The following is a 27,990-nucleotide window of genomic DNA, read 5'->3' as shown; positions in this document are numbered from 1 at the left end:
CTGCTCAGTCAACTTAAAATACATACCAGTTGACAAGTGGTTTCAGACACGAAGCAGATCTAGACATCCGCGTGAAGATCATGCTGAGTTTACGAGGATAAAAGTTCTTAGCCAGAAGGAGCCTGGAGATGTCGATGTAGGATACGACAGCTGAGAAGCCGGGCTTGCTAGGTATGATTTCAGAGTTTTATAATGTGCGCTCCTTTGGGTGATAGATATACTTGGCTGCTGGTCCTCCCTTCAGAATTGCCTAGCACTGAACTCATTCCGCTTGAGCATTTTTTTGATGCGAGGCTGTATTTTGTTAGTCACTGTGGTTGCAGGTTTTATTGTCTTCAGTTGAACATTCTCGCGACCTCTTCCCACTTCGATCATGATATTCAGTTAGAATTTAAACTAGATATGCTATCCTTGAAGCCTGAAAGGCTTCACATTTTGCCTAAACTGAACATGCCGCTCAAGGTGGTCGGTTGAGCCTATCATCATATATAAGCTGATACAACAGGTATTCATATTGACATCAAATTAATGTACTCAGTGGAGACGGCCAATTTATGTATCGGTACATGTATGGTTGAAATGCCGGTTCACATGTACAAGAAAAGATAGATATATCTATTCGTTCGTCTTCAATGTTATGAACCCTAAATTGCTTTAATCTAGATGGCTTTTGCAGTGATGTGTTTTCGGGAAATCTCTTAATTTACGCGTGAAATATGTCCAGATCATTTAAACATAATTTAAGAAAACGAATACAAGCTGGGATAATTTTAATTTAATACAGTCGACAAACAGCTCGGAGGAAATATACTCACAGAAAACGAAGCGAGGTTTTTTAGTCGTTATTTGCGAGCAAAAAGACTCGTTTATTTTTTGAGCGGCAAGTTTCAAAAGAGCTGTTACTTTGTGCTAACAACTTGCTTAAGGCTACACATCGCTTGATATCAGCTAACAGCCGGTAATAGAAAGGTCCGCTGATCCAAGTCATGCCATGACGGATCGATGGAGAACATTTGCGGTTAACTTTACTTCACGGAACAAGGCATGGCCCGTTTTAAGCCCAAATAATCTCTGGATGTAATTATTTTGACCACAGAACATGCAATCCAGCAAAAGGAATATAACGATTTTTGTTCTTGCAATAAAGGAGGACAGATGCAGTTCAAAAAGAACTGATCGAACAGATTACTTTTAGCACTGAGGTTCTTTCTGTATTGCGTTGTTCAGTACACCATAGTGACATTCTCAATTTTAACCGAAATTTAGCCTGATTAGTTATTCATGATTTGGTTAGCAATCTGCATTCTATAAAACTATACTTTGTACTGAATTAATTCTACATCAGTGAGTCGAGTTTAATTTGTCGTGAAGATTCGGTTATGGTCTAAGGGGGATCTAAAGCGAATTTGGTCTTGTAACGTATCAAGAGACGATGCTGAATGTATAAATTTTGTTTACATCTATTTCAGTGTCTATTTCTTTGCGTGGAGACGTTCTAAAATAAGGCCAGCAAATCCCTCCGTAAGCGCGTGATAGCTAGGCACCTGGAGAGGTTTATCACGACCCCAATGGCCATATTTTTGTGGCGGTGAGCTTGCCCATAATTTATGATTTCAAAATGGTATGACAATCGACAAAAACTTGCTAGCCTGTAGCTATATTGATTCATTTGTTTTAAGTTTTCTTTTCTTCCGATTTTTCCACCTGCGCTTCGTCAGTTGCACTTCCGCTCTCCATCGTAAAATGTGCTATTGATCATTTTGGAGCCAGTTGCCATCAAACACCATTAAAGTAGTAGCGGAGTTTTGAACGAATTTATTTTTAATCACAACATTTCTAACTGCCAAAGGCTAGCAGCTTAGAGCTATGGGTGGCAATCCGTTGAGCTAAAAGGCAGGTAATGGCTAAATAGTATAGAAAACAACAAGCTACCATGAAAAGCCTTTTAACTGGACATAGGCCCCACAAATTTTAAGATAATAACAAGTCTCACCACAAAAATGACGGAAATAACCAGCTTGGGCAAAAACAACTACCAGTGCAAATGATATGTAAGAAAAAAAAGGACCTCACAACTGTAATAATTAAAAATGACGAAATTAACCTTAACTGAAATAACGTAGGAATAGTTAAAAATAACTGCAAATGATGAAGTGTAAGCAACCTAACAAATGAAATGAAAAACAAACCAAGTAATGTTGTTTATATTCGTTACATCTGTGTCGCGTTCAACTTGCCCTGTTCACGGTAAAAATTTCTCGTTTGCATTAAAATATAATCCAACATGCATGTGAGCTATTTTCGGGTAATTTTGTAGTTTTTGCAATTGTTTCAAGTCCATGTTTACATTGAAAGGGCTTTTGGCTATATGTGCATGACACCCTGTTTTAAGTAGGTCGGTTGTATCTTACTGTTGAGTGATTGAGATAATGTTTTCTTGTGAATACACTATAAATAAATCATATGTGAAAAATGCAAATCGCACGATATAGAGCTGTTTTGAAAATGTTTTTCCCACAAAAGTGTAAAAGCTTACGCGACAATGCCGCTTGGTATTATGGGTAGTTATAGCTTGTCGTTGCTAGGTTGAGGTTCACAGTGGAAAGGTGAAGCATGAATACTCGTGATTGCGTTGTTTCCCTCTATCACACTGGAAAACCTTTGGCTTACATTCGATCAGGGCGACATTACACCACATTATCCACAGTACCTTTCAACATTGTCGCGTACAATGAGACGCTTTTGAAGGACAACTGTAACTTCCTCAAAAGAACTGTGTTCAACGGTCACACGCGTACCGACAGCTTGTCAAACACCAGGCTAACAACTGACTTCCTGCGGACAAGGTTTGTCCACATGAAAGATTTTGATCAATAAGGCTATTAATTAGTTGCTCTGTAATTTAAGATCAATACTTAAAACATGTATTCAAAGAAAATCTAAACCTGCTAGTTTCTTTTGTTGGCTAAGGCAATAGCTCGTCAAATGCAAGAAAATTTGCACAACCATTCTGTTTCCTAAAGAAAGAAAGAATAACAAGTGAAGATCTAAGGAAAGCCTTGAAAGAGAAAAGAAACGAAGCGGAGAGTTATTTATAGTACGTTATTTGCAAACGGAAAAGCAATATTGAGCGCACACTTGGATAGAGTCAAAAAACGTTTTACACGAACCTGACAACTGAATATCAAACATCTTAAGCATTATGGACAACCGTTTGTTCAACTGATTTAAAATGTACGTAAAGAGTGCTAGTCAGAGAAAGGATACATTTTTGAAGTTGCAGCACTCAGCAAGCGTCTGTCAACAATATCATGAGCTAACACTTCCAAACTCTTTTGGTTTTACATATTTAGTAAGTAATATTCACTATTGATTAATGTTGAAAATAGCGGCGTAAATAGTAAAGAATATATTGGCCTTTAGTGACAAACACGCTTCAGACATGCTTCTGTACCGAACGGTGCCACCACCAATAAACAACAAAGATATTCGCCGGCAAGAAAATGCTTCTGATTAACGTTACTATTGTCTAGAAACGATGTAAAAGGGACTTTCTTGTGTGAATCCAAGTTTCAGGTGTAAAATGTATATGACCTGTTAACGTCACTTGCCTTGTTGGAACATCCTCGTTTCAATTGTCTCTCTGCCACCCGCCACGCCGAGCTGGGGCAAGCCAGTTTTATATGTAATAACACTGATTCTCACACCATTTTTAAGCTTCTGTTTTACACAAAAAGGAGGATGCATAGTTATACAAAACATCGAAACAGTTGACACTGGTTGATAAAGTGGATATGCACAGCGTATTGTTATATCAATGATTTGGCTGTCGCCAGCAAGTCTAGATTATCAGTCTTGTTGTTTTCTCTTGTTTTCCCACTTTTGCAACTTCTAGGGAAGAAATTTCCCTTGAATCATTCTAAAATTAAATAATATCGAGCAGTTACAAAGTGATTGAATTAATTAAACTGCCGCGTATGCATAAAAGACATAAAACAACAACCTTGCAGTCAATGTTTGTGGTAATATAAGATTACTTGTCCAAAACGGGAAAAATGAAATACTTTACAACTGTTTCAGCTTTCACCCTGTCGTTTCACAATTAACAGGACGCCTAAAGTACATGTATTAGAAGCTAATGGAATAAGTTCTTTATTTTTAAGATCTTTTAAGTACAGTATACGCTGTCTGGTCGATATCTAATTTACAAACACTTTCTGTGAATAGATTAGCCTGATTATCGTACGCGCCACAGAGAACATCGCTACTTAATCTTATTATGGTGTGAATGAACTAAGAAGTTGTGGAACAAGTTGTTTTATAAATGAGTCTAACATGCCAAAGTGTACATATACTTTGCTGATTTATGTGCCAATTTTCCGGGATGTGACCTTAGAACTAAATTATTAAAATGACAAAAAAAAGTATAAGTAATATGGCTATGATAATTGTAGCGTTGGTCTCTCTAAGCAGTGGCGGCTCTAGGGGAGGGGCGCGCCCCCCCCGACTTATTTTGGGTAAGAAAAGAAGAAATCACAGAAGCAAGAAAAGCCGTTGGTGGCATAGGTGGTCTGAACAGCCAGCAACCAATTCTATACCAGTACAGAGCCGTTACTGATGTGATGAAAAAGCCCATCCTGCTTCATGTTAATTAATTTATCTTTTTTGTTTGTATACTGTTTGATTTTTCAAATCCGTTTTTTAATTACTTTTTATTTTTCTCCATCATTTGTTTTGTGAAGCGTGAATTACTAGCTTACGTTCTTATCCAAATATGTCCTTTAATTACCACCTTACGGATATTCTCTCGTGAGAAATATAATATCATTGGCTGGTTGTTGCTAAGCAATTGTTACAATCACAAACCATTTAACGACAAATATTACGACTAGACAGTAAGACCTAGAGGTAACATGCTATGAACCAAATGGTAATGCATCAAATAGATTGATCACTCATGCATGTGAACTGTGAATAAACAGCACAGACGAAGGGTTCGTCGGTAGCAGTCGTCTACACCGGGATTCAAAACTAAGAACGTAAGTAATTAAGGTGGAGCGATAACTTTCATGGGCTGTCAAAGTTTCATCTTCATGTGCTACAAATATCGTGCTATTTTTCAATTAGAAGTTGTAAACATTCGGGAACAGGAAAACATTTGGTTGATTTTCGTCGGATCTGTAGGTTAAACTGTTGCAGTTTTTATCAACTACCAGGCATTTATGTGATACCATCGTTGCATTATTAGTTTATAAAAGAGTAGAATCGTCCATTGTATCAAAAAGACAGACCGCGGATTGAGTGATTACTATCAGGAGTGCGAGTTTGTTAGTTTGCCTCAACTACGCCTACAATCGATAAGCCCAAGAAGCCAATCAGTATAAGAAGCTAGTGTTAAGTGATCCATACAAAATGTACTATTATGAAAAATTCTTGAGGAGCTCAAACAGGTAGGCTCGAACGTATCGCGATTACTGATCGTAGACGTGCGCTGCACACGATAATTTTTAGCTCATATTGTGTCATTCGTGGTCGCCCCTTGCTCATCGTGTTTACGTCAGTGTATATTTAGAAGTAAGCTTATGAACTTGTTAAACGGCTGATTAGTTCTTTTGTTTGACCTTTTCCGGACGTTTCAAGTGTGTTTTATGTATTAATGATTAGCATTTCTATTTAAGTTTTTTACAAGCCTTGTTAACTTTCAAATGGGAAACTTACTGTCACCGGTTACGTACATGCGCAAATGACCGTCACCTCCAAACATCGAAGAAACCCTCAACAATAAACACTAAAGTAGTGATGAAAAAAAAAGTCAAAAAAGAGCTAGCATGGTTAGGAATGATTAGGGATAAACAAGACAGATTACGAAGGACGAATTTGAAAATTTTCGTCCTAACTTTCCAAGACTCCCAACTTGACTGATTTCGCATAGAGTCTTGAACGTCGGTGACTCTGAAGAAACGCGGTGATGATCTCTCAGTTGACAAGAACAAGCAGCTAACTGTCTATCAATCCTCCCGAAAGTTCTCAGTTACTCTAATATCCTAGATACAGCTGAGCTGTTTTGAGAAAGGTTGTGTATGTTGTTGTTCAGTGTGTACGTGACAGCGTCGAAATGTATTATGGGCAATTGTGATCTACTTAACAAATAGATTCCATGCTGCTGCGAGGAAGAACGAATGTTAATGACGTCATCTATGCGTCTGTCTTCCAATAGATCATAATTAAGTAAGTGCCAATTAAAATGGACATTATTTTGGCTTATTATTGCTTGATTATCGTGATAGTAGGAAACAGCAGAAACGCGTGTATTCATGCTTCCTCTTCCTTCTTGCTGCAACTCCGTGACAAGCAACGATAAATTATTACTACCCATAATACCAATCGGTATTTGTGCACGCGTTTCTGCAGCCTTCTATAATCGTGTCCCGGCATCACAGCTCAGTTCAATACGTAAGTAGCTATAGGTACTTTGTCCATAGTTCATGCACACACAAAAACACGTATCAGGCCTTGTGGATGGGGCTAAGAAGTCATAACGGATCATACCGAAAATCATGCAGTGGTGAGAATATTTATAGCATTTTCCAGTTTAAAATTGGAAACCTGTCTTTGTGCACAGTACTTAAAAGCAATTATATTGGTTTTTAAATGGTTAATGTTCACATTCTTCAGAGTGCAGAGATAAGAATTGGCAATTAAAAGTCTTCAATTCATCAAGCGAACATTTATCTTAAGAGGATCCCAAAGGGATAAGTCTGCTGATCGTTTTTGGGTTTTCTGTTCATCGTTGATCAGTGATAAGAGAGTACGTAAACTTTAATATCCTGATGAAAAACTTCTTTCAGGAAAAAGATTCGATATTCTATGACTGAATGAGACACTAACCGCGATGATTAACATCACTAAGTTTTGTCTCAGCCTGTTCGTTTATTAACGATGTTGCTTTCGTTAGATGTTTAAGAATTTTCGATTCTTAGAATGTGTTATATTATTTCATAAATATCAAGAGGTTTAACTGAAGTGCATTTAACACTTTAAATATTCTGAACTGGTATCGCATTCAGTTACTTTTGCGATAATATCTATTCGCCGTTTGCGGTTTGAGGATTGGAGTAATGTTGATTACTCTATCCATCAGTTTGATGTCACATCACAGTTCTGATATCAGAGCCACAATGTGAACCCATGGTAATCACAAGGGCATTAGCTGACTAGCTATGCGGGCCAAGTATGCACCACTCCATGCGCGCCTAGCCTGCATGCTGCGAGCAAACTCCGACTCTCTTGGATAAGCAGTGTGGAGCCGGTTTACTCGTAGGCAACATTCCTCAGGTAAATTTTCTTGTGGTATATTTATATCGTCTTTCTTGGCACGAGGTCAAAACGGCTAGCTGTTGTATTGAACAAAGGCCTAAAAAACAACACGCTTGCCGCGTTGAGGTGCACGATATGGAGACCCCACGTATTTGAATCATATTAATCGAGCAACAAGTCTGTAAAAACAATCTTGTATTCTTTTTTCTTGCGTGCAAATGGCTTGTAAACAGACTCTTGAAATATCAAGGGGCAATATGACCAGAAAGCAGAAAAAAAAAATTGGCCGGAATGTCTACCGTTTGTTGACTACCTAGAATAACAGCGCACGGTGAACAAGGAAGACTACTCGAAAGTGCTTTTAAAACATTCGAATCCCACTCGAGTGTTTAGCACTCATGTAAGCTGCTACTGGCAACCGTTCTCGTGGCCTTCATCATGGTCTATCATAATTTGTAACTCCGTTAAATCCCGCCCTCGCAGTCGTCGTATTTTGTCGTATTTTCAGTATTTTGTCGACAGCGCACGAAGTTCAGTTCAAAGTGATAGCACCATATTGTATTGTTTTTCGTTTTTTTTTTTTTTCTCATGGTTTTATTTTTAACTTCTCCAGTCACATAAAAGCTTTTGGCATTGCTGCCAAACCTTTTTGAAATCAGAAAGTAAAGGAATGAAAGCGCGCCGGTTAACATTTCAGTATTTGTAGATGTTTTTTTAATATATTTTTTAGCATAAAAGTCGTAAATATAACTAAATGCAGACGGTCCAGCCGACGTCTCCAATTTTGCGCGTAAATAAAGCTCAATAGCGCCTACGTGTAGCTCTATGCAGTGAACAGGACTCAGTGGATTTCAAGGAAAGTTGGGTAGAATCCTCTGAGCGAGACTCTAGTGGTATGTAGTCTAGTTCGTGTTTCCGCAAGTGCTGAAGCAAGGTGGGTCAGGTGGAATTCAGCTAATCAAGGGCGCGCGTCATGCGATCACGAATGTCTTGAACAAACCTTTTAATGTCCTTAAAAGCTTTCACCAAACTGTGTGCACTCAAGATTTATCTCGTGTTATGTCTAGCTGTGGGGCAGGTGTCTTGACTCTGTTTTTTCTCCGAAGCAACAAGTGAAGCAAAAACAAAGAAGGTCTTTATCGTTTATAAATTTATAAATAATTCCAACTGATCACAGTTAATAGCTGTGCCGTTGTCAGCGGTGGCCAGCTGGTGCGATCTGCTGGAAAAGAAACTCCGCTCAGTGTTCCATGAAAACACACATGATGCGAACTCGGTGAGCTCGGCGAGATAGACGTTGGAGAAAGTGGAATTCAAATTAAGATCTGAAGTTATGCTATGTTGGATGATACCCAAGAATATTAAGAAGGAATTAACTAAATCACACTTCATTAAAAGCAACTTTCTAGAGAGATTTACGTTGCTCATTTGAGCCATCCAGGGGATAACTGGATCAAAACAACTTGTTTTCGGTCGACAGCAGGTGAACAGCATTTCACTGATATTGCACTATTGCGTACTCTTGCACGTCCAGTTTTTCAAGATTTCACTCAAAACTGGAGTAAAATTAAGGCAAGAGGGAAGTTTATTTTCTTGAAGGCGCAGCTGTCCGATTTGCAGGGATCTAAATCTCTCGCGCGCCATTGGCTAATAGCTCTGAGCCTCTTGGCTTTATATACTATTTGGCTTTTTGCACAACAATGGGTTGTGGATAATTGATCTCTTGAAAAAGCTTTTTGTATCAAGATGCCCGAAGTCTTTTGTTCTGAAGCTGCTATATTCGTAAGCAGTTGTTAAGCGCATCACTAACTGCAAACAAGAGCTTGTCATGCATCAGGAACGAACCTTCTGGAAAGGGGCAGCCCTCTCGGGACATGCTCGTACCCACGCCTCGGAACTTCGCAAACTCCAAAACGGTTTTTGCGCGTACGAAAACCCCTATGTCTCGCGCTCAACGATGTTCTTTAGCTCTGTTGGATCTCTATACTACTTTAGTATTCTTTAAAGTTGTAGCCTGTGGGAGCCAAAGTAAAGTGAACAGCGCATTCACTAAACACCGCAGGGGTGGCATGGAGAGGTTTTCTGTCACCGGAAGTTACTCGGCGTGTTATCTCAGCACGAGTGCATCTGACCGCTGTCAATGCGAGGGTAATTCGTGATCATTGTTCAGTTGACTGCACCTAAGAGGTCGATTATTGAATTCGTCCAAGTGTGGACAATCAACAACTTCGTAAGCGACCTAAATTACCCCTCGACACTTCCTAGAATTCGCAAAACGATTTTGGAAATCGAATTGTTGCGCCGTGTAATCTATGTTCAGGAACAGAGTTTTTCCAGGTATGTTAATTTTGTCTTGTTTATCAGCAGTAGACTTCGCAGGAAGTCGAAGTATTTCATTTCCTCTTCTCCCTTCAACTCGATTTGTGTGTTGTCCGTCTGTTTGACACAACAACGCGTTAAAGTCTAGGGCGCGATCAGTTACGCTGCGATTTTCTTCGTCAAGTATTGTTCGGCCACTACAAAGTTAGCTCATGTCTAATGCCCAATAACCCAAGAGTAAATAACTGGGAACGTGACATTTTGAAGATGCCGATGCATTCATAATTCATGAGTGTTTCCAGAGAAGTGAGCGAGTCATGTCTCATAACACTGCGGCGAGCTAGTTACTACAATTGACTCGCTATCAGGAGTTGCGAACGAAACATTTGTCCTTCTAACACTGTGATATTCATTATGACAGATTGACGAACGCCGCTGCCGAATATTTCACTGGATTGTGACTTCGTTATTGGACTTAACCTCGCTGAGGAAGAAATCAAGAGGGCTAAGATCAAGAAAGGGAGGAAACCGCTCGCTTTAAGATGCTGCTGTGGTCAAAAGCCTTGGTTTTTGCCTCGATCTTCATCGTAATGACAAAGGAAGTGAAGTCCTGCCCGGGTAAGTCGAGTCAACATTTTATTTTTAACCACGTTTTACGGGACTCACTAAATCCTCGAAAATGCGTGATACAGGAATGCGGTCAACAACGCCAAGTATAACTTTTACCCCACGAGACGAAATTGATTTGTAATCTTTATTGTTCATTACTACATGGTGTAATTCCTACTCGGTGCCAATTTCCTTAGAAATCGACAATTATGCGGCGCCAATTTGTATATGTTCATTTCAATAACAACTTGCTGCGCACCTAAGTTTTGTTTCATCCTCGTGTGGTAATTCACATGATCCACGCAACAGAAATCCTTTCGCTTTTCAGTAATAACAAATTTGCGGCATCCTTTCGCATATTTTCCGCCACTTATGACGAACTATTAAAATTTGTTACCTTTTGTAAACGCGGTCTCCATGTACCGAGCTTAGTTGCAACGTTTTAATTCATTGGAATTCCGTGTACCGGGCCGACGTTTTTCAAGAGTAGCTGTCATCTGAAGTGACCTGCAGGATTTAGAGTACGGTGTTTTAATGGAAATTAAGAGCAAAAATTTACTGAAACTTAACCTTGACCACGAAATATACCTCAATTTGAAAACAAGAGTTGATTTCATTGTATTACACTGTTATTGTTCGCGAACAATTGAAAGCTATTGTGGTTTCCACCTCCTTAGTGCAGATACGCATGATGGTTATCAGCTAGTCAGGTTTTGCGGCGCTCTATCTTACTTCTGGTACAGTAGATAACTGCATGTATAAGCTTTCTCTTTTAAGTTATATAAAACCAAGCAATAAATACGGAATAAACACCCAAGCCAGTGGCAGTAAAGCGTGTAATATTCCTAGGCCTTTGAACTGTAACTGGAGCTTTCAACACCATAATGCTTTAAAACGAAAAGTACAGCTACAAACTTTATTGGTAAACGAGCTCGAGCCAAAGTCGAGTCCATAAACAACACAGATGACTTCAAGATCACTTCTAATTTGCACGTTGTTCGAATTTACAGAGAAAGGCAGCGCTCGCTTTGAATCGAAATTACCCCAGATGGAACGTAATTAATTTTAAGAGCCAATCAGTTATACAATGGAAGGGTTAGATCACCGATGGAAATTGACACCAAGCAACACAAAGTCATAATTTATCTAAATACTGGTATTACAATTCGAAATCTCTCTGATAGCAATGTTTTGCTTTACGCTTCCATTGCCAAACGTCACTCAAATGAAAGGAAATCCTTTGACTGGCATCAATTTGATGCCACAAATATTTACTCGGGTTTTTTTGGATGGGAACAGTGAAGCCATTGTTCATAGCCATCTGATCTGTTGCCACGTTTATTTTGACTTGCAGAATTCGATAATTCGAACCTTGATTTGTTCTAGTCAGAAGGACCTTAAGCGGGCAGAATGGAGAGTGTTTTGAGTTTGGTTGTTCGGTGCTTGTAGTGTACTCTTTGCCTATCTGGTTGCGTGTAAACTTTAATTGTTTGCCAGTGTGGAAACCGGGAACAATGCTCGTTGGGTAATCACATTGTCTTTTGCAAAGGAAATGCCACAATGGCGTCATAGCAATCAACCCACGCGAGACCATTGCAGTTACGAGTTTTCCCAGCTTTTTCTTTTGTCAATAAATGTCAAAAAGCGGACAATTTCTGTCCGTATGGCTTAATTCTCTCTCCTACTACATGTATTCAAAACGAGAACAGAAACATTCACGACACTACAAAAGAGATTTGGCCACTCGTGTATTTAGTCTTGGGTCTTAATATAAATTTAAGATTTTCCTCGTCAGTTAGCCACCCATTGTTAAATGGACAGTTCCCTTCTAGCGTTGTTTTCTCTCTAAACAACGTTTGATGGTTCAAGAGAGCTTTTATCTTTGGAGATAAATTGTAGCCAAGAAGGCGCTGAATATATCTCGAAGTGAACAGCTGCCGACCATTTTTTTTAAATCGATCATTTTTAAAAACCTCTGTGGTAAAAATACAGCTAAATAGCTGAAACAAAGCTCAAGACTAAATCTATTCAAATGCTAGTTGTTAAGAGGTTCTTCTTTTTTACTTCAGTTCTGCAAAAAAAATACATTTGCCTTCTTTTTTGAAGGGCGGGGATATCTTAGCCATTACCTCTTGTTTTTACCTGAAATCATTCTACTATTTCTGTATTCGTGAAATCGTAATTACTGGAAAAGCACTTGTGATTTTGTCGTTTTCGCGTCCTGTTTGAAATATTATTCCTGTTTTTAGGACCCTCAATACCCGTTGTCCGGAAACATTTGCTCGTAGATCTTGCTCAAAATATCGTTTCTTTGTACAAAAATAGGATATTTTTTAAAACAAACCTTCCTTGACGTGAAAACGTTTAGAATTACGCAGGCATTCAAGTGGAAACGGGGATTGTTGGCTCGTCTTTATTTTAACGCTTGTTGAGTGCACAGCTCAGCATAGCCCCTAGAGCATTTTGGATTTTGTTTAAATTCTACCTATATACAAAAACAGTAAATTATTTCTGATGAGCATTTGACCTTGTGACTACAACACGAAAGTTAGACAAGTACTCTCTCGTGTTTTTCCATGTTCTGACCAGTGACCAATATAGAGCGGAGCTCAGCCGAACGCAACGCCCAATTAGCCAATAGTGCGAAGCCAAGGTCAAAATCTTGACGAACGTGCTGATTTTAACGGACATATAAAACTAAAACAGCAAGTTCTCAATTGTTGTTATCTTGTACAGAAACAAAATTAATCAGTTGGAACTTGCCGAGACAGAGTTTATTGGGTCCAACAGCAGTTCGGCACGGTGGTGAAGTTGTGCTACGTGAAAAAATTTCACACCTTAAAAAATAGTTGTTTAGTTAATCCTTGATTCTTTAGTTTCGAAAGTGCTCTCTTTAAGCGCTAAACAATGTGAGGTAAACTACACTGCATGTGTTGCTGCATCCCCGGAGACCCAGGGGCAGCAAGTCGGCACGATGTGATATTTCGGGCGACGCGATATTTTCGGGCGAAAGTTTGCATCAAGAATGGGAGAGGGGCGTCGTGTCGACTATTGTAGCTACCCCTGGGTCTCCGACGATGGTTTTTCTGTGAAAAGTGCAATGCTAAGGCTGAAGGATAAGGAAAATTCCGATTAGTACGTTTTCTCTCTAATGGGCTATTAGTTATTTCTCATCATTTTATTCATTTTCCTTGCCAGCGGTTGTGATCGCGCCCACTGCATCGAGGCGCTCAATGTTTTGATTTTTGTTCACTTGTTAATCCGTCTAAGATGTGTAATATAAAGAATATTTTATGGTAACATCTGCCATATTGAAAATGAACCAACCTGTGGAAATTAAAAATTCGAAATTTGCGGATCAAAATTTATTGACAAATTTAAAACTCCACAGATCTGCTCTGAAGCGGGCAGTCGTGTTTGTCAAAGTTCGCGGGAAAATATTTACAGCTGAAGGCATGGATATCGAAAGTCCAAAGCGCATTGCATAGTTGCCTACACTACACCTCATATTTACGCAATCACCAACAAAATCCCTTACCGGATATCTTGAGTTTACAGACTGGGAAGATTTGAAAAATCGTTTTGTCTTACTCTGATTTGCCACGTAAATGCATTGTAATATAGCCTAAACAATACCAGATGCTTTTGCATTTTTCTTTGATCCTAACACATGGTCAAACGCCGGTAAGTCTGTAGCTGTGGGTGTCGAATCGAGTTCGGTCGCCACTACGATTTCTATTCCCAGCGGTTCTTTAGTTTGAACAAAATAAGAAAGGCAACCCCGAGGGCAGGATCTGGGAACATATTGAATAGAGATTTTACAGTAACAAAGATTTGAATTCTTTGCTATTTTCGTGAATTCCTTCTGCCAGTTGTAGTATGCCGAAAAAGTAACCCACGTTTGACATAATTACGATAACTACACATTTCAATCATGTTTGAGGACTTTCGTAATCAATTTACAATCAGATACGTCGGAACTCATGATTGTATGTCTTACAACATATTTGTGTGATTATAACGATAACTATCAGAACTATATTTAATATATTAGCTTTCCGCACTAAGAGGTATTGCTCATGAGAGCGTATATTGCCTTTCAATTAAAAAATTCAATCATGTAAGATGTTTCTTCGTTCCACTGAAAAGCGAGAAAAAAAAATTAAAAAGAAAGATCTAAATGAAGATTTTAAATGCCGATATCTTTCGTCTCTAGGCGTTATCCCTTCAGTTAATTTCTTTACAGCATTAAAATCGACAGATGATCTCTTGGCGTCTTTGTTTATGTTGGAATTTCTTTCTTCCATTGCGGTCAAGAAAGACTATTAACCCACGATCACGAGAGAGAGAAAGAGAGAGGGTGAAGACCAAATATAGACTTACGTTTCGCGTCAAAGCAATTTTGATATTAGGCGAGCAGAGCCATTGAAACCGCAATTCCTGTTTTTTTTTGTACGAAACAGGAAAAAAGATTATTAAGGCTTGAGCAGTGAACGCGCCAGAGTTCCTAAGGATTGCCTGACTATAAAATTTCACATTAAATATCTTAGACGGAAAAACTGTGTCCATTCCCTTATTGATGTTATGTCATCTGGAGTGCTGTGTCTCAAAAGCGGAATTTCCTGCTTATAGTACCCCCTTGCCACCTCTGCTCTTTCAAGAGATTGAGCCTGATTGTGTTTTCACCCTATTTTTTGCTTGAAATTAAAAGTTACAAGCAATTCCAGCAACAAAGCTAGTATCAAAACTTCATCGGTAATTTGTTTTAGGGTCGCGTATTTCGGCGATTTACAATGGACTACTTCATAAGTGTTATTATTTTTTGGACTTCGATGTTTGCGTCAGGTGATACTTAACTGATACGTCCAAAAGGATGTAACTATAAATTCTTAGATTCATTTGTCGGAGATATTTTAAGGTTATTTAGATCAAGCTTCTTTGAATTCACGATAGCGGGTGCCGCGCTTTAAGCATAATTACGAGTTTCTCATAGTACTTACGAAAGAGTTGTCTGACTTTATCTTATTAAAAATTTTAGGTCAAGGTTAAGCTTCTCCAGCTATTTAATAGCATTTTTATAATAAACTTACAAGCATTTTGTGCTAACAAGATGTCAAAACACAGATTTACGGCAGTGATTGAGACCAAATTCTCTTAATTTATCACGCAATAAATTCAGAGCCAAGGTTATTGAAATATTTTTTAAACAAATAATGAATTAAAAGGGAACTGATCATCTCTCACAAGTTACATAGTAAAACCCGTAGATTAACTGTAATATCGAAAACCCTGAAGATATTACGATCTTTTTTTATTCATTTTGAGAGCTTGCAACGTTTATTTGCCGTCGGGTTTGACCCTCGTGCGGTCAGAGACACCACCATGTTGAATTTACAAGAGACTGGGAACAAAGATCAGAAAAGCACTCTGCTGACCACATAAAAACAGGTGGTTGGGGTCTGAGCCCATCTTTAACGTCAGATTTTACTTCAGCAATCAAACAGTCATTTGCATAAGTGCAAACTTGCAACTCCCTGAAGTTTGTGAATAGATAGACAGACGAACGCAAACGAGAGAAAATGCAAGAAGTTTACTTTCTTTACAAAATCTCAACTAAAGTTAAGAGATATATAAAGCAGAAACGATGACCCTGTTGCCAATGCGGCAAAAAGATTGCCGCACTTTGCGTCCAAAAATATCGAGCGCTTGGTTGATAAGAATTATTCCGCTTTTCTTTCAGTTCCTAACATCCGCAACAAGAGGGGAAACGAGAAAAAGATTGTTGACGTCATCGCAGGAAAGGATGTTCGACTTACTTGCCAGGTTAAAGAAAATGGCGTAATTACGTCTTGGCTAATGAATAACAAGACAATTAGTCCATCAGACCATCCGCGGATGAGACTCAAATTGAACAAATACTTAAAGATAAAGAGCGTTCAAAAAGACGATGCTGGATTCTACACGTGTGTAGCTGAGAATAACTGCGGAAGAAACACCTACACAATGCAGCTTTTTGTCGGAAGTAAGCTAACATTAGATACAGAAGAAACTTGCGACTAGCTATTTAACATATGACCTTCTCGTCAATACAATCACTTCCCTCTCGCCAGAAGTAAAGCTCAGTCAGTCGTTTTCTAGTTCATGGGCGTTAGCTAAAAACGTCTTTGAACTTGCGCTTTTCAGTGTTTATATATATATGAAAACCAAGCTTCAGTGATCGGATTAACAAGGGTTCAGTATTGAACTGAATTTCAGTAGTAAGTAGAACAACGCATGCGTACTTCTGCATCGTATCCCAAGGTTTCTGTTGTTTGCTTATTTTTCCCCAGCCTTCATAAGTAATTAGTCAGATAGTCAGAAGAGGCTCAATCCATACAGTCAGTTCTATTAACTTTATTCCGTCTTTTTTTTTTTCTTTTTTTCTTTAAGGTCCAACGAAAGACCCAAATCGAAATTCAACGCCTGGTAAGATGAAGGTTCTCTCAGTTTTAAGCCAACTATATTGTGATAATTACATGTATGATACCGTAGTAGTGAAGTAGCGGAACCAGGTTAGCATACCTTACTCAGTGAAAATTTATATTGATTTCAACTATTAAGGGAGCTTGCATCACGGATGGCAAATGTTGTGAGTCATAATGTTTCAATCCCATTAGGAGGGCCATTTGAAATCCGAATTTAAATTGTTTCTTCTTTGGTATTTAGGTTCACAGTCTGTAGACATTATTATAGCATTTTCCTTCGAATCCTGCACTTGGGCTCGTAGTCTAATTGTTCTATAGTCCTAACCATAAAAATTCACGGATTCACAATGGACATTGTTTTCCAATTAACTATTAGATAATGAGCGCAAGATTTCTGCTTACTACAGATGACTGGTATTGTGTGGTAGCTCAGCCAACCTGAATGCAGCATTTGCATCAGTATACTACAGTAGAAAAAAAAAAAACGTACTACAGTGAAACCTCGTTAATCCGGTCACCAACGGGCCACAAATATCTACCTGTATTAAAGAGGTGGCCGTATTGAATTGGTTTTTTAAATACGAAAATGACTGACTAAGCTTTGGTTTGGGCTAGAATAAACTGGCCGTAATAACAAGGTGACCGTATGAACGGGGTGGCCGTAAGGGGAGGGGGTGGGGGGGGGGTTCTACTGCAGTAGAATTCTACTAATTGTGGTTATTCTCTGCTTGTCAGCTGCTCCAAAATTCACGGTACCAGCGGATAAACTATCGCGCAGCCTACTCGCATTACCAGTCGGCAATTCAGTGAAGCTAGACTGTTCTGCTGATGGGCACCCCCGTCCTACCGTGAAATGGTATAAAGACGGGGCGCGGTTTCTGGAGAGAAAAGGTGGAAGCAGAATCTACTTGGGTCGGTTTACTCTCTTGCTAAACATGAAGGACTTAGTACCGACTGACACTGGGAAGTACACCTGTAATGTGAGCAACGCGTATGGATGGATCAACCATACTTATTTTGTGGATGTTCACGGTAAATTCAACTGACAGTCGTAGCATTAGAATTGTAGGAAAGAGATGTTTATCTTAAATCTTCTGATCACAATCCTTATTTCGATGCTTCATCAAGTCTCTACGGTGGTCAGTGTCATCAACAAACTCGTTCACGTGGATTTCCCTTAAGCTAAAAGTTAAAACTATGAGACTTTGTCTAAAAAATTGAAGTCACGATCCTTCATACGTGAGCTCAACCAGCAAGTCAGACAGTAATCATTATTCATCCAGTAATTCAGTAAGTTATTCAATCTGTCACACACTTACTCCATCAGTCAGTCAGTCAGTAAGTCAGCAAGTTAGTCAGTCAGTCCATCAGTCAGTCAGTCCATCGGTCCATCAGTCAGTCAGTCAGTCAGTCAGTCAGTCAGTCAGTCAGTCAGTCGCAATCACTCCAGTAATCCTTCCCCACATTTTTGTCCGTATTCAGTTCAGTTAACTATGTATTTTTTATTAACGGTAATCCCCTCTTCTCTTTTAGAACGAGCTCGTGCTGAGCCAGTGGTCTTGCCGATGGATAACGTCACAGTTTATGAGGGCGAAAACGCCACATTGTTGTGCAAAGCGTTAAGTGATTCTATGCCTCATTTCCAGTGGCTGCGATGGCATTCATCTCCTTCAAACGGTACGACCAACAGTACAATCGAACATCCACACTACGAAGTAATTAAACAGAACGTACAAGATCCAAACGAACATTTAGTTTTGCCACCAACCAACAATAAGTTTGATTTCCATGGAGTGAAGCTGACTTTGGTTAATGTAACAAAGAAGGACGAAGGAAAATACACTTGCATCGTGGGAAATGCTGTGGGTTACGCCGTGGAGCTGGCCTACATCATTGTTCGTGATCGGCCAGGTGAGAGCAATAATAATTTATTATATGGCTTGTTCTTGCAGCCGATATAACGCGCACTCTGATTGGCTAAGTGTAGGGCATTTTTCCCCCATGATGCCCACGGGCTGATTACGGGTCTTCAAAAACAAAGCAAAAAGCCATATAATAAACAACGTATTAACCTCGAATGTTCGGTCTTAATGAGAAAATCTCAAACCTCGGTCTGAGATTTTCCCGTGAAGACCTCACGCTTGGTTAATAAGTTATTAATAATAATAACACAACCTTTATTTACCCTCAGCAGTGTTTATAGCACAAAGGCTAGTGGGGCCGAGCAAAAAACTGAAACAAATGATTCAAATTGAACATAACATTGTTAAGAATCCTAACTGGCTAGAGGTAAACCAGTTGGATATTTACAAGTGTGGCCGACAATTTGAACTCGGGCCTAACAACAGATCCAAGTAGTGGTCAAAACAAATAAATGAGTGAAGGAAGGAAGGTCCAAGGAGGGGAGGGGGGGGGAGGGAGGAAGGGAAAGAGGGAGAGAGGGGAGGGGAAAGTGAGGGAGAGGGGAGGTAGGGAAGCAGGGGGAGGAAGTGAGGAGCGGAAACGTCATGAATTAATTGAGTGACTGGCTGACTGACTGACTGACTAACGGACGGACGGACGGACAGACCGACTGATTGACTGACTGACTGTATACAACTGCATATACATACATGCAGTTTTTTATTAAATGAATGGATCAATCGATAAAGCAACCATCAATCAATCAGTCAGTCAGTCAGTCAGTCAGTCACTAAATCAACCAATCAATCAATCAATCAATGTACTGTCACTAAGAATTCCATTTAGTACTGATTACTAAGTTTTTCTTGTGATTCAGAAACAACAACGTCGCCACCGGTGATCACAGACAACGCTTTAAGCAATGTCACCCATCCCCCCAACAAGAACTACGTTAGAACAGTAGGAGTCAGTGCCTTGTCAGCGCCAAAAAAGACTATTTATATTGTGCTGTTCGTAGCTGCTGCCGTTGTGGTTGTACTGATTCTTGGAGCGGTCATGTTCTACTGCCGTCGCAAGCTACAGTTTGCGAAAGGAGCTGGATATGGCGTCGTTACCAGCGCTAAACCAAACGAGCCCGCAGTCCAATATAGGACGCATGCGCCATCGATAGGTTCCTCTTCTTCTTACGGATCCACGGTTCCTCTGTTACGTCAGCGGAGTCTGCGTTCTAGACTGGGTTCCAATCTTACGCAGGTGTCAGAAGTAGACATGCCATTGGACGAAAAATGGGAAATTGACAGAGAACACATTATTTTGTCAGGGCTTCTCGGAGAAGGTGCTTTTGGCAAGGTCATGAAGGCTGAAGCCATAGGATTACCTAACATGCCTAGTTACAGATTCGAAGTTGCAGTGAAAATGCTAAAAGGTAAGATTTGTTCATATTTTCATGTTTTGCCATCCCTGGTGAAGATTCCTCCAGATCCTGGCCTAATGAAGAAGGATATAACGAAGTTCCGCTTTACATACCGCTGAAAAAAGTAACAATCTTAAGCGAAACATCTTATGGAAATCCCATTCCTTGTCCAAAGTAGTGAGCACACAAAGCGCGCAACAAACAAGTTTGTTTAATTCTTGTTTTGGCGAGTAAAAAGACGTAGTCAATTACAGACGTACAGGAATGGGTTTTCTGTCTGTCTAACTGTCTGACTGATCGACGGATTGTCAGAGATACAGATCGACTGACGGACAGACTGGATATTTTCATTATTTCGATGTACCACTTTAGTTTCGCTATTAACACTGTAAAAATGTTCTTATGTCCCAATCAGAGAGGAAAATTGATATTTCACGTTGGAAACTTAAATGTTAATTCATGGATTTATTTCAGAGGACGCCACAGATCACGAACTTGCAGATCTTGTCTCAGAAATGGAAGTGATGAAAACTATTGGAAAACACAAGAACATTATCAATCTCATAGGAGCCTGCACGCAGGGAGGTTAGTTGATTTCTAAAAGCAAATTAAACCTGGTGGCAGTTTTTTCCCCCATCGAAGTGTACGTGTGGAAATATTTCCCCTAAAATTTGATATGGCAACTGAGAAAAAATAGAGCAATGAATTATTAAGTACATTCAGTCGCCCTGACAATTTGTCTTTCCCACTTTATCCCTCTTGCTTTTCCACTAATTGTTGTGCAAAGAGCTTCATCAGTTTATCTCCAATTTTTTTCTAGGGCCGCTGTTTGTTGTTGTCGAGTACGCGCCAAATGGTAACTTGAGGCAATTTTTGAAAGACAGAAGGCCGACTAGGGAATACACGACAACTCTTACTCTCAAGGATCTAGTATCTTTCGCCTATCAGGTTGCGAGAGGAATGGAGTACCTTTCTTCGAAGAAGGTACGTAAAACTGATGATAACATTTTTTTTTGCGTGCAGAAAAGGTCGTAGACAGATTCGGCTAACGTGTTTAAATCCTTGTTGCCACCCATCATGGGATGCCGTTTTCTTTTGGGAGGTTACGGTTGTTCAGTTTGTACATACTCCCATGCGATCAGTTGCGAGTGGAAAATTGCACAATTGTAAACCTCCCAAATGAATCTTCACGTGATCTGAATTTGGTGGCAATGAGGATGTAAACAGGTTAGCCGGGTCCGTCTATTTGGCTACCAAAGAACACGAATTACACTATGTTGCATTTGTTTGTGTTTGGCGATGATATTCAAGATTTATTTTCTTTGAGTTACATTTACAGATTTACATTTTGATTTTTGTCTTAATTACTCAGTGCATTCATCGCGATCTTGCGGCCAGAAACATTTTGGTTGGAGATGATAATACCATGAAGATTGCAGACTTTGGTCTGGCACGGGACGTGCATCAAGTCGATTACTACAGGAAAACAACAGATGTAAGTAGCAAGGGATGTAGACCTTTAGACCCAGATCACACTTCGAACTTCACATGAGACGAATTAAATTGCAATTTGAGTCGATCCAAATAGGTAAAGCTTGACCGTTAGGTCCAACGTCGAACTTGATTCGAATTCAGATCGACCAACACGTTCTATCCGTCTTGGACGATCTAAATTCAGTCGGACGAACTCAGTTGAGTCAAACGTCGAACTTAATCATGAACTTAATTCGCTCAGCTTAGTTGGTCTCATGTGAAGTTCGACGTTTGACCTTCGCCTTAGTAAAACTAATTAGGAGCTTTGTGTGGATTCTAAGAGGGAGAATGAAATTGAAAAGGTGAATCATACAGTTACCTGTAGGACTAAGACTTGCAATTCTTTCTGATTCTTCGCAAAAGGCTAGTAATGACGTGTTTGCGTGCGCTTCTTGCCACGACTCAGTGGGGGGAGATGTTAATGGAGGCGTGAGTGTTTGGAGTAAGATTGGATGTCCCTCTTACGTGAAGTGTCCCCTTAGAGGACTTTAGATAATGTGTATGAAGGTGGCTGATTGCACGGTTCATTGTTCCCTTTCGAGAGTTGTCCCCATGCTAGAGACTATATCAAGAGATTCTGTAATCTCATGACCAGCACTCAATGCACCCTTTACATGTTGAGCAGCAGAGGCTCAACTGCAACAATTAATGTATGTCTTATTATCTCCTTATCAGGGTCGTCTTCCAGTGAAGTGGATGGCTCTTGAAGCTCTTTTTGATCGCGTCTACACAACTCAGAGTGATGTGTAAGTGAACTTGGAACCCTACTCAATACCAAAGCTGTAGTCCAACATTCTGTCATTCACATGCCTCACTAATAGCTATTCTTACTGATGCAATTAAAAATGTTTGATAAAGCATGTCTTTTTGTAAAATTTTCTCAAATTGTGCGCTGCGCCAAGACTCTACAATAAAGTTAAAAGAAGCTATTCTTAATCTAAATGTTGTTTCCATAGTTAATAATGCCTTTTTTGTATTCTTTTGTTCGTTTAGGTGGGCCTTTGGAATTCTTGTATGGGAAATAGTTACTTTCGGTAAGTTTAAGTCGATCTTTAATCTTTACTTCATATGATTGCCTCGAGCGAAAGCTAATCTGGTAATGATTCATAAGACTACAAAATGACTTGGGTACACGTTATAACATCCATTAACTACGAAGGAAAATAGACCTTTAACGGATGGGAATTGTCTTGATATTTCAACATATTCTCCCAACCAGTTCCACAAGATTTGTTCAGAGACTAGTTTTGAGAAATTGTCATTTCCCGTTGATTAATAGATTTGGTTTTGTGTCATTAGGTGGGTCACCCTATCCTGGCGTACCTTTGGAGAGCCTATTCGAACTTTTAAAATCTGGATTCAGAATGGAACAACCATTAAACTGTCCTGAAAATATGTAAGTAGTCATAAAGTTGTAACTGTGTGGTTTTCCATATATTTTATCTTTATGTTGGTCCAGTTACTGCGAAACGTCCAGACGCAAGTGTATTTACATCTTAGAGTCAGCAGACTATCAAACTTTCATAGAAGTGGATTGTCTCGTACAAACTTTAATTAGGACAAACTCAACTCGTGTAGAGTTTGTCCTAATTAAAATGGGAAATGTAATGTTTCCTTCGTTTCTCTTAGGTACGAAATTATGATAAAATGCTGGCAAGATTCGCCGACACGGAGGCCAACGTTTGAAGAGCTAGTTCAGGAATTCGACGCCATGTTGGTGTCCCTGTCAGACAAGGTGAGGGTTAGATATTACTCCACATGATCCCTTTTCAAGTTCTTCCTACTACACTCTATTTCATTTATTTCTCTTACTGTTTCTTCTGGTTTTGCGTCAAAGTGTTTACCGTGCCTTCATTTTCAATAAATGAACAAAATTATTATTTTTTGTCTGCGTCGGCAGACAAGTGAAACATTCGCTATTTGTGACCTTGAAGCTGATTAAGGTACAGAGGAAGCCCGCCTTACAGCCACCCCGTTAATACGACCACCTCGTTATTACGGCCAAAGCTCAGTAGGGCATTCTCTTATTTACAGAACCCCTTTAATACGCCCACCCCTTTAATACGGTTAGACTTTAGTGGCCCGTTAGTGACCGGATTAACGGGGTTCCACTAAAAATTAACCGCCCTAGCTAGTTTGACGGTGAAGCTGCCATTTCCAGCGGTAGCTCCCCATCGGATCAATGTAGGGGATTGCGAGTTGAGTGTTTGTTTGAGTGGAGTAGGGAGTTACACTTTTTTGCATCGACGTCATTCACATCACCCGCCTAGATGTATGTCCTAGAAAACGGTTAAGAGAAATTTGTTATAAATTGTTTTAATAGAAAATTGCTATACGCGAAAGCAGCGCGAAATTACTGGAAGTAGCTGCGAGTTTTAATCAGTCGATTAGACAATCAATAAATCAGTCAATTGGATCGATCAATCAGTCAACGAAGAGAATTAATATTGCACTCACTTCCACGCTGTTCCAAGTGTTTCACGAGTGTTGTCTGGAGTTAAACCAGTATGTCTTACAAGACGATAATTGTGTATCTCTAAGATAGCGTGCGCGTATATGATCTGTAAAGACTGGTCGATGTAGGAAGGGACTACTGGGCGCGTACAGGAAGGCAAACGTGAAAAAACAGATGGACAGACGGTAAAAGGCTAGGATTGTTTCTCTAACTCAATAAGAGTTGCGATTTATTTTACAGAAACTAACCCGATTTTGTTTAAATTATTTTCCAGGAATATCTTGATCTGGATGCATTGGAACCACAAACACCCACGTCTTCAGAACCGCCTTCAACGCCACGAAATTCATTAGGAACTGAACATGACACAGACAATGATGACAGAGATATTGACAATGTGTTCGTTGACAATACCAACGATATCTTGGAATCGCGTGAGAATGAACTTCCAGCTCGGACAAAAGAATCAGAGAACCTGGACACGACAATACCATTAACTCAAAATGGACATCATAAGGACACAACATGCGCGCTTCCTAAGTCGAGTTCTGACATGGAAGGCGATAAAAAACAAACGCGTGTCGTTACTTATCGTTCACCCATACACAGCGACGTGTGAACGCAAGTGGTATGAAGTAATTGTGGAGTCACGCGAACCGGAGTCACGCGAATAATCACAGTCACGCGATCCTGATCTATGGTTCTCGCACAAGTATTTTGCGGGTTGTGCACAAATATGGAAACAAAGTATTCAAGGACTGTAACACGAAGACTATCCGAGAAGATCCTCTCAGTGATGTACTGTACAACAAGCCAGCATAGATATTGTTCGAAAATATACTGAAAATTAGTCAACTACGATAATAAACCGAGTTAAAACGAAAAACATTCTTCTAACTAACGCAGAAATGTTAATCAATTGCCCATTTCCGAGTCGCCTTAAGCCGCAGTATCAAAACGAGTCTACGTGCGAAACCATTCACATGAAAATGCGTTTGGCCTACAGCTTCATTTTCATGCAAATCAAACTAATTTTCATATGAAAGGTTTTGCAAGAAGACTCGTTTTGAAATAGAGGCAAAAGGTAACTCAGAAATGGCCTATTTCTGCAGTGTTGGAAAAACATTATACCGAGTTACTTGAGAGATGGTTAAAGTGCTTTTAAAATGTGGAGTCTGCAAAAGGCGAAGGAAAAGCTGAAAAGAAGAAATAACTGATGCTTTTGTACAGAGGGCTGAAACATTAGTGTCTTTCTTCTACAAATAAGGAGAATAAGCACTGACAAATAGATCTATTATATCGAATATATTAAATAAATTTACTTTTATAGACAAGCATTTGTTTTTTTGGTACAGTAAACATGATTAAATGGCTGATGATTAGAGGTCGGGAAAGATAAAAATTCTTTTCGTGTTATACTGGAATTTTCACATGAATACATCAATCACAGCCAAAGAGAACAACAATGGAAAGAAAAGATTTCGCTTACTCCCACCACTCCCCTGTGTTCACACCTATTTCTTCACTCCATTTTACTACTACCGATTCCTCTCAATCAGCACACATTCTGTACCGATTTCAGAAAATTGAATAACCAGAAACCGTGAAATAAATGATGATTGTGCGGTTGTGCCACGAAATTTCCCGCAACGTTAGTGGACATATCTACTTTGTTATACCCAGAGGAAAATTTACATGTAGTTCAACGCACAGAGTTGCACCATATGTGCGTACCTTAATCTTATCAGCTTCAAGTCCATGTTTATTCTCACTGACAGCCAAACAGTTTTATTAATGTCAGATCGAAGAATTTGAGAAAAATGACCTGGCGGGCGAGAGCCTAGTTTGGGAAGAAAGGGTTCTTTGGAGTCAAGAAGGTTAAATAAAAAGGAAACAAGCCACAGGGTTACTTTCAGCCAATCCCCTTCCACCTGTCAGTTTGGCGCACGTGAGACGGGATCAGATCAGAATCACGTGACCACCAGTGACATGGGAAGCAAAAGCTCATGCACAATACCAAGTCTTTTCCCGTTTCTGACAATCACCAACCAAACATTTGATGGACAGGTCTACAGTGTTTCCGAGGGAGTCCTTCTAGTTGGAATTTGCTGTTTTTGAAGGGTCACCCTGAACTGATTGTTCACCGCTACTCTTACATACCTTCTCTTCATTCACTTTGCAAGAAGAGGTTTGTTTAGTGATAACTTCTATTTCGTATATGTTCATGTACACATACATCTGCATTGTTGTAACTGAATTTTAGACCGTTAGCTAGATCTATGTCCCTGTAGCGCTGGCGCTCAGGGGCGTAGAGAACTTTAGCACCCGCACTACTACTGTAGTGGAAACGTTGGTCATGAATCTCCCAATTTCCGTAGTACAAGCCTTGAATTTCAAATTGTTTTATTCACACTCTAAGTGAAGCTTGAGTGAGTTCTGGTGCGTATACAGCTGTTTCTAGAAAGCGTGCAACACAATGTCGAAAGGTATTATGGGTAATGGTGTTTCATTGTTGTTCGATCGATGCTCGTGGTGTTTTAGCGTCATTGAAGAAGACAACACAAATACGGGTATTCATGCCCTTTCCTTCGTTCTTACCGAAACACCATAAGCTTCAATCATGCAAGCCAAGATAAACTATCACTACTCATAATGCCTATCGGCATTGTTACGCATGGTTTTTACGCCTCTGTAGGACAACCTTTGCCGAAGCTGCAGTATTTCTTGCACTAAATCCGGAACAGACCAGCGCCCAAGACTTTTTGTCTCGTGTATCCCTCTTATCCAACGCTTTCACTTATTTGTAAGAACATTCCTTTCCACAATATTCCTTTTCACAAGATTTGAACTTTAGCATGAGTAGGAAACCACTCATGTAGTTCACGTTTCTAACGTCACAGTCGTCAAACAATGCCTGAGAGGGTTCCGGCATGTTAGAATCAATCAATCAATATATTTAACGTGGTCGGTACGCTTAGCTAAAAAGCTAGTTTACAGGTACGCCACGAAAAAAATTAGCTAAATTGTTGTCGTGTTACGTTTTTGCCAATTTCAACAGCAGCAAAGGGAAAATTTAATTACTCTCTCAATTGTCAAATGACTTGAATACAATTTCAGTGCATTCTTTAAGATTTTGGCATGTCTCTGTCTCTTATAAGTCTCGTATAACAAGGTTGAACCGCCCTCCATCTCTCTGACACCTCCCAATTAATTAACAGGGGTTGAACGAAATATTCACCCTTGCCAGGTCCGGAGTTTTGATCAGAAAAAATGCTCATACTAATAATAACTGGCTCATCATAACTGGCTATAAAATTTTTTGCAATAATTCTTGGCTCTCAAAGAAGTGAGCAAGATTTCAACTACTGCACATATTGATTTAATGTTGAAGCAATTGCTTGTTGGGCAATTTTCATGTATGGTCACGTGATTTTTAATTACGAATAAGGGAAACTTTTGATCAAATTAATGGACTTGGATGAGCGAATTTTGTTTCCCAACAGATAAAAAAAAACAAAGGGTTATTATTAACTCGCAGAAATTTTCAATCATGTTGAGGAACCGTTAAGTCAGTAATCTCTGTAGAGCGTAAAGTCTTGCCAGTAAGATAAACAGGAAACGGGACAAAGAAAGTAAGAAAAACAGGAAACTCGAGTTTGTTTTGTTCTCAAAACAATGGCAAATGCAAGTTAGCTAGTGAATATGTAGTGGGAGGTCTGGTTCATGGTTAAGGTATATACTTGGTTTTGTAAAGGATATGAACATGGACAACGAATGCACGTCACACTGGAACTTTGTTGAAGGCAAAATGATAGTGCTTCGCTTTTGACAAAACGCCAAAAGGTTTTCTGGTTCTATAATTACAAATATAATTTGCACTAATACTCGCCATCTAACAGGAAATGCCTTGAATTCATTTACTTGATAGTCTCGAAAAGACAATACCTGAGCCTTTTAATTGGAGTTATGAAAATGCA

The 27,990-nt window shown here is 39.5% G+C and overlaps 1 protein-coding gene across 5 annotated transcripts; it reads left to right on the top strand.

Moving 5' to 3' along the window:
- Positions 1-14: 14 nt before the first annotated feature.
- Positions 15-26,201, top strand: LOC145478454 (fibroblast growth factor receptor 4-like). Of its 5 annotated transcripts, none has more exons than XM_081456489.1 (15): positions 15-171; positions 10,058-10,254; positions 15,986-16,267; positions 16,675-16,710; positions 17,445-17,741; positions 18,243-18,620; positions 19,489-20,037; positions 20,500-20,610; positions 20,846-21,009; positions 21,398-21,520; positions 22,234-22,304; positions 22,552-22,592; positions 22,858-22,954; positions 23,188-23,293; positions 24,288-26,201. In XM_081456489.1, exons 2-15 carry the CDS (start codon positions 10,179-10,181, stop codon positions 24,630-24,632), a joined length of 2,676 nt encoding a protein of 891 aa, XP_081312615.1. In that variant the 5' UTR covers positions 15-171; positions 10,058-10,178; the 3' UTR covers positions 24,633-26,201. The 5 variants fall into 5 exon arrangements, with proteins under 5 accessions (XP_081312615.1, XP_081312614.1, XP_081312613.1 ...); XM_081456488.1 differs by lacking the exon at positions 15-171 and adding an exon at positions 4,665-5,039; XM_081456487.1 differs by lacking the exon at positions 15-171 and adding an exon at positions 6,789-7,335.
- The last annotated feature ends 1,789 nt before the right edge of the window (positions 26,202-27,990 follow it).

The sequence above is a fragment of the Orbicella franksi genome, chromosome 2 (genome assembly GCF_964199315.1).
Source record: "Orbicella franksi chromosome 2, jaOrbFran1.1, whole genome shotgun sequence".
In the NCBI taxonomy this organism is placed as follows: domain Eukaryota; kingdom Metazoa; phylum Cnidaria; class Anthozoa; order Scleractinia; family Merulinidae; genus Orbicella; species Orbicella franksi.
This window is presented reverse-complemented; position numbering and strand designations above follow the sequence as displayed.

Coding starts and splice junctions, on each gene's coding strand:
- LOC145478454 (XM_081456489.1), top strand. CDS start 10,179: ATGCTGCTGTGGTCAAAAGCCTTGGTTTTTGCCTCGATCTTCATCGTA. Junction 17,742..18,242: donor TTATTTTGTGGATGTTCACG/GTAAATTCAACT, acceptor CTTCTCTTTTAG/AACGAGCTCGTGCTGAGCCA. Junction 22,955..23,187: donor TTAAACTGTCCTGAAAATAT/GTAAGTAGTCAT, acceptor CGTTTCTCTTAG/GTACGAAATTATGATAAAAT.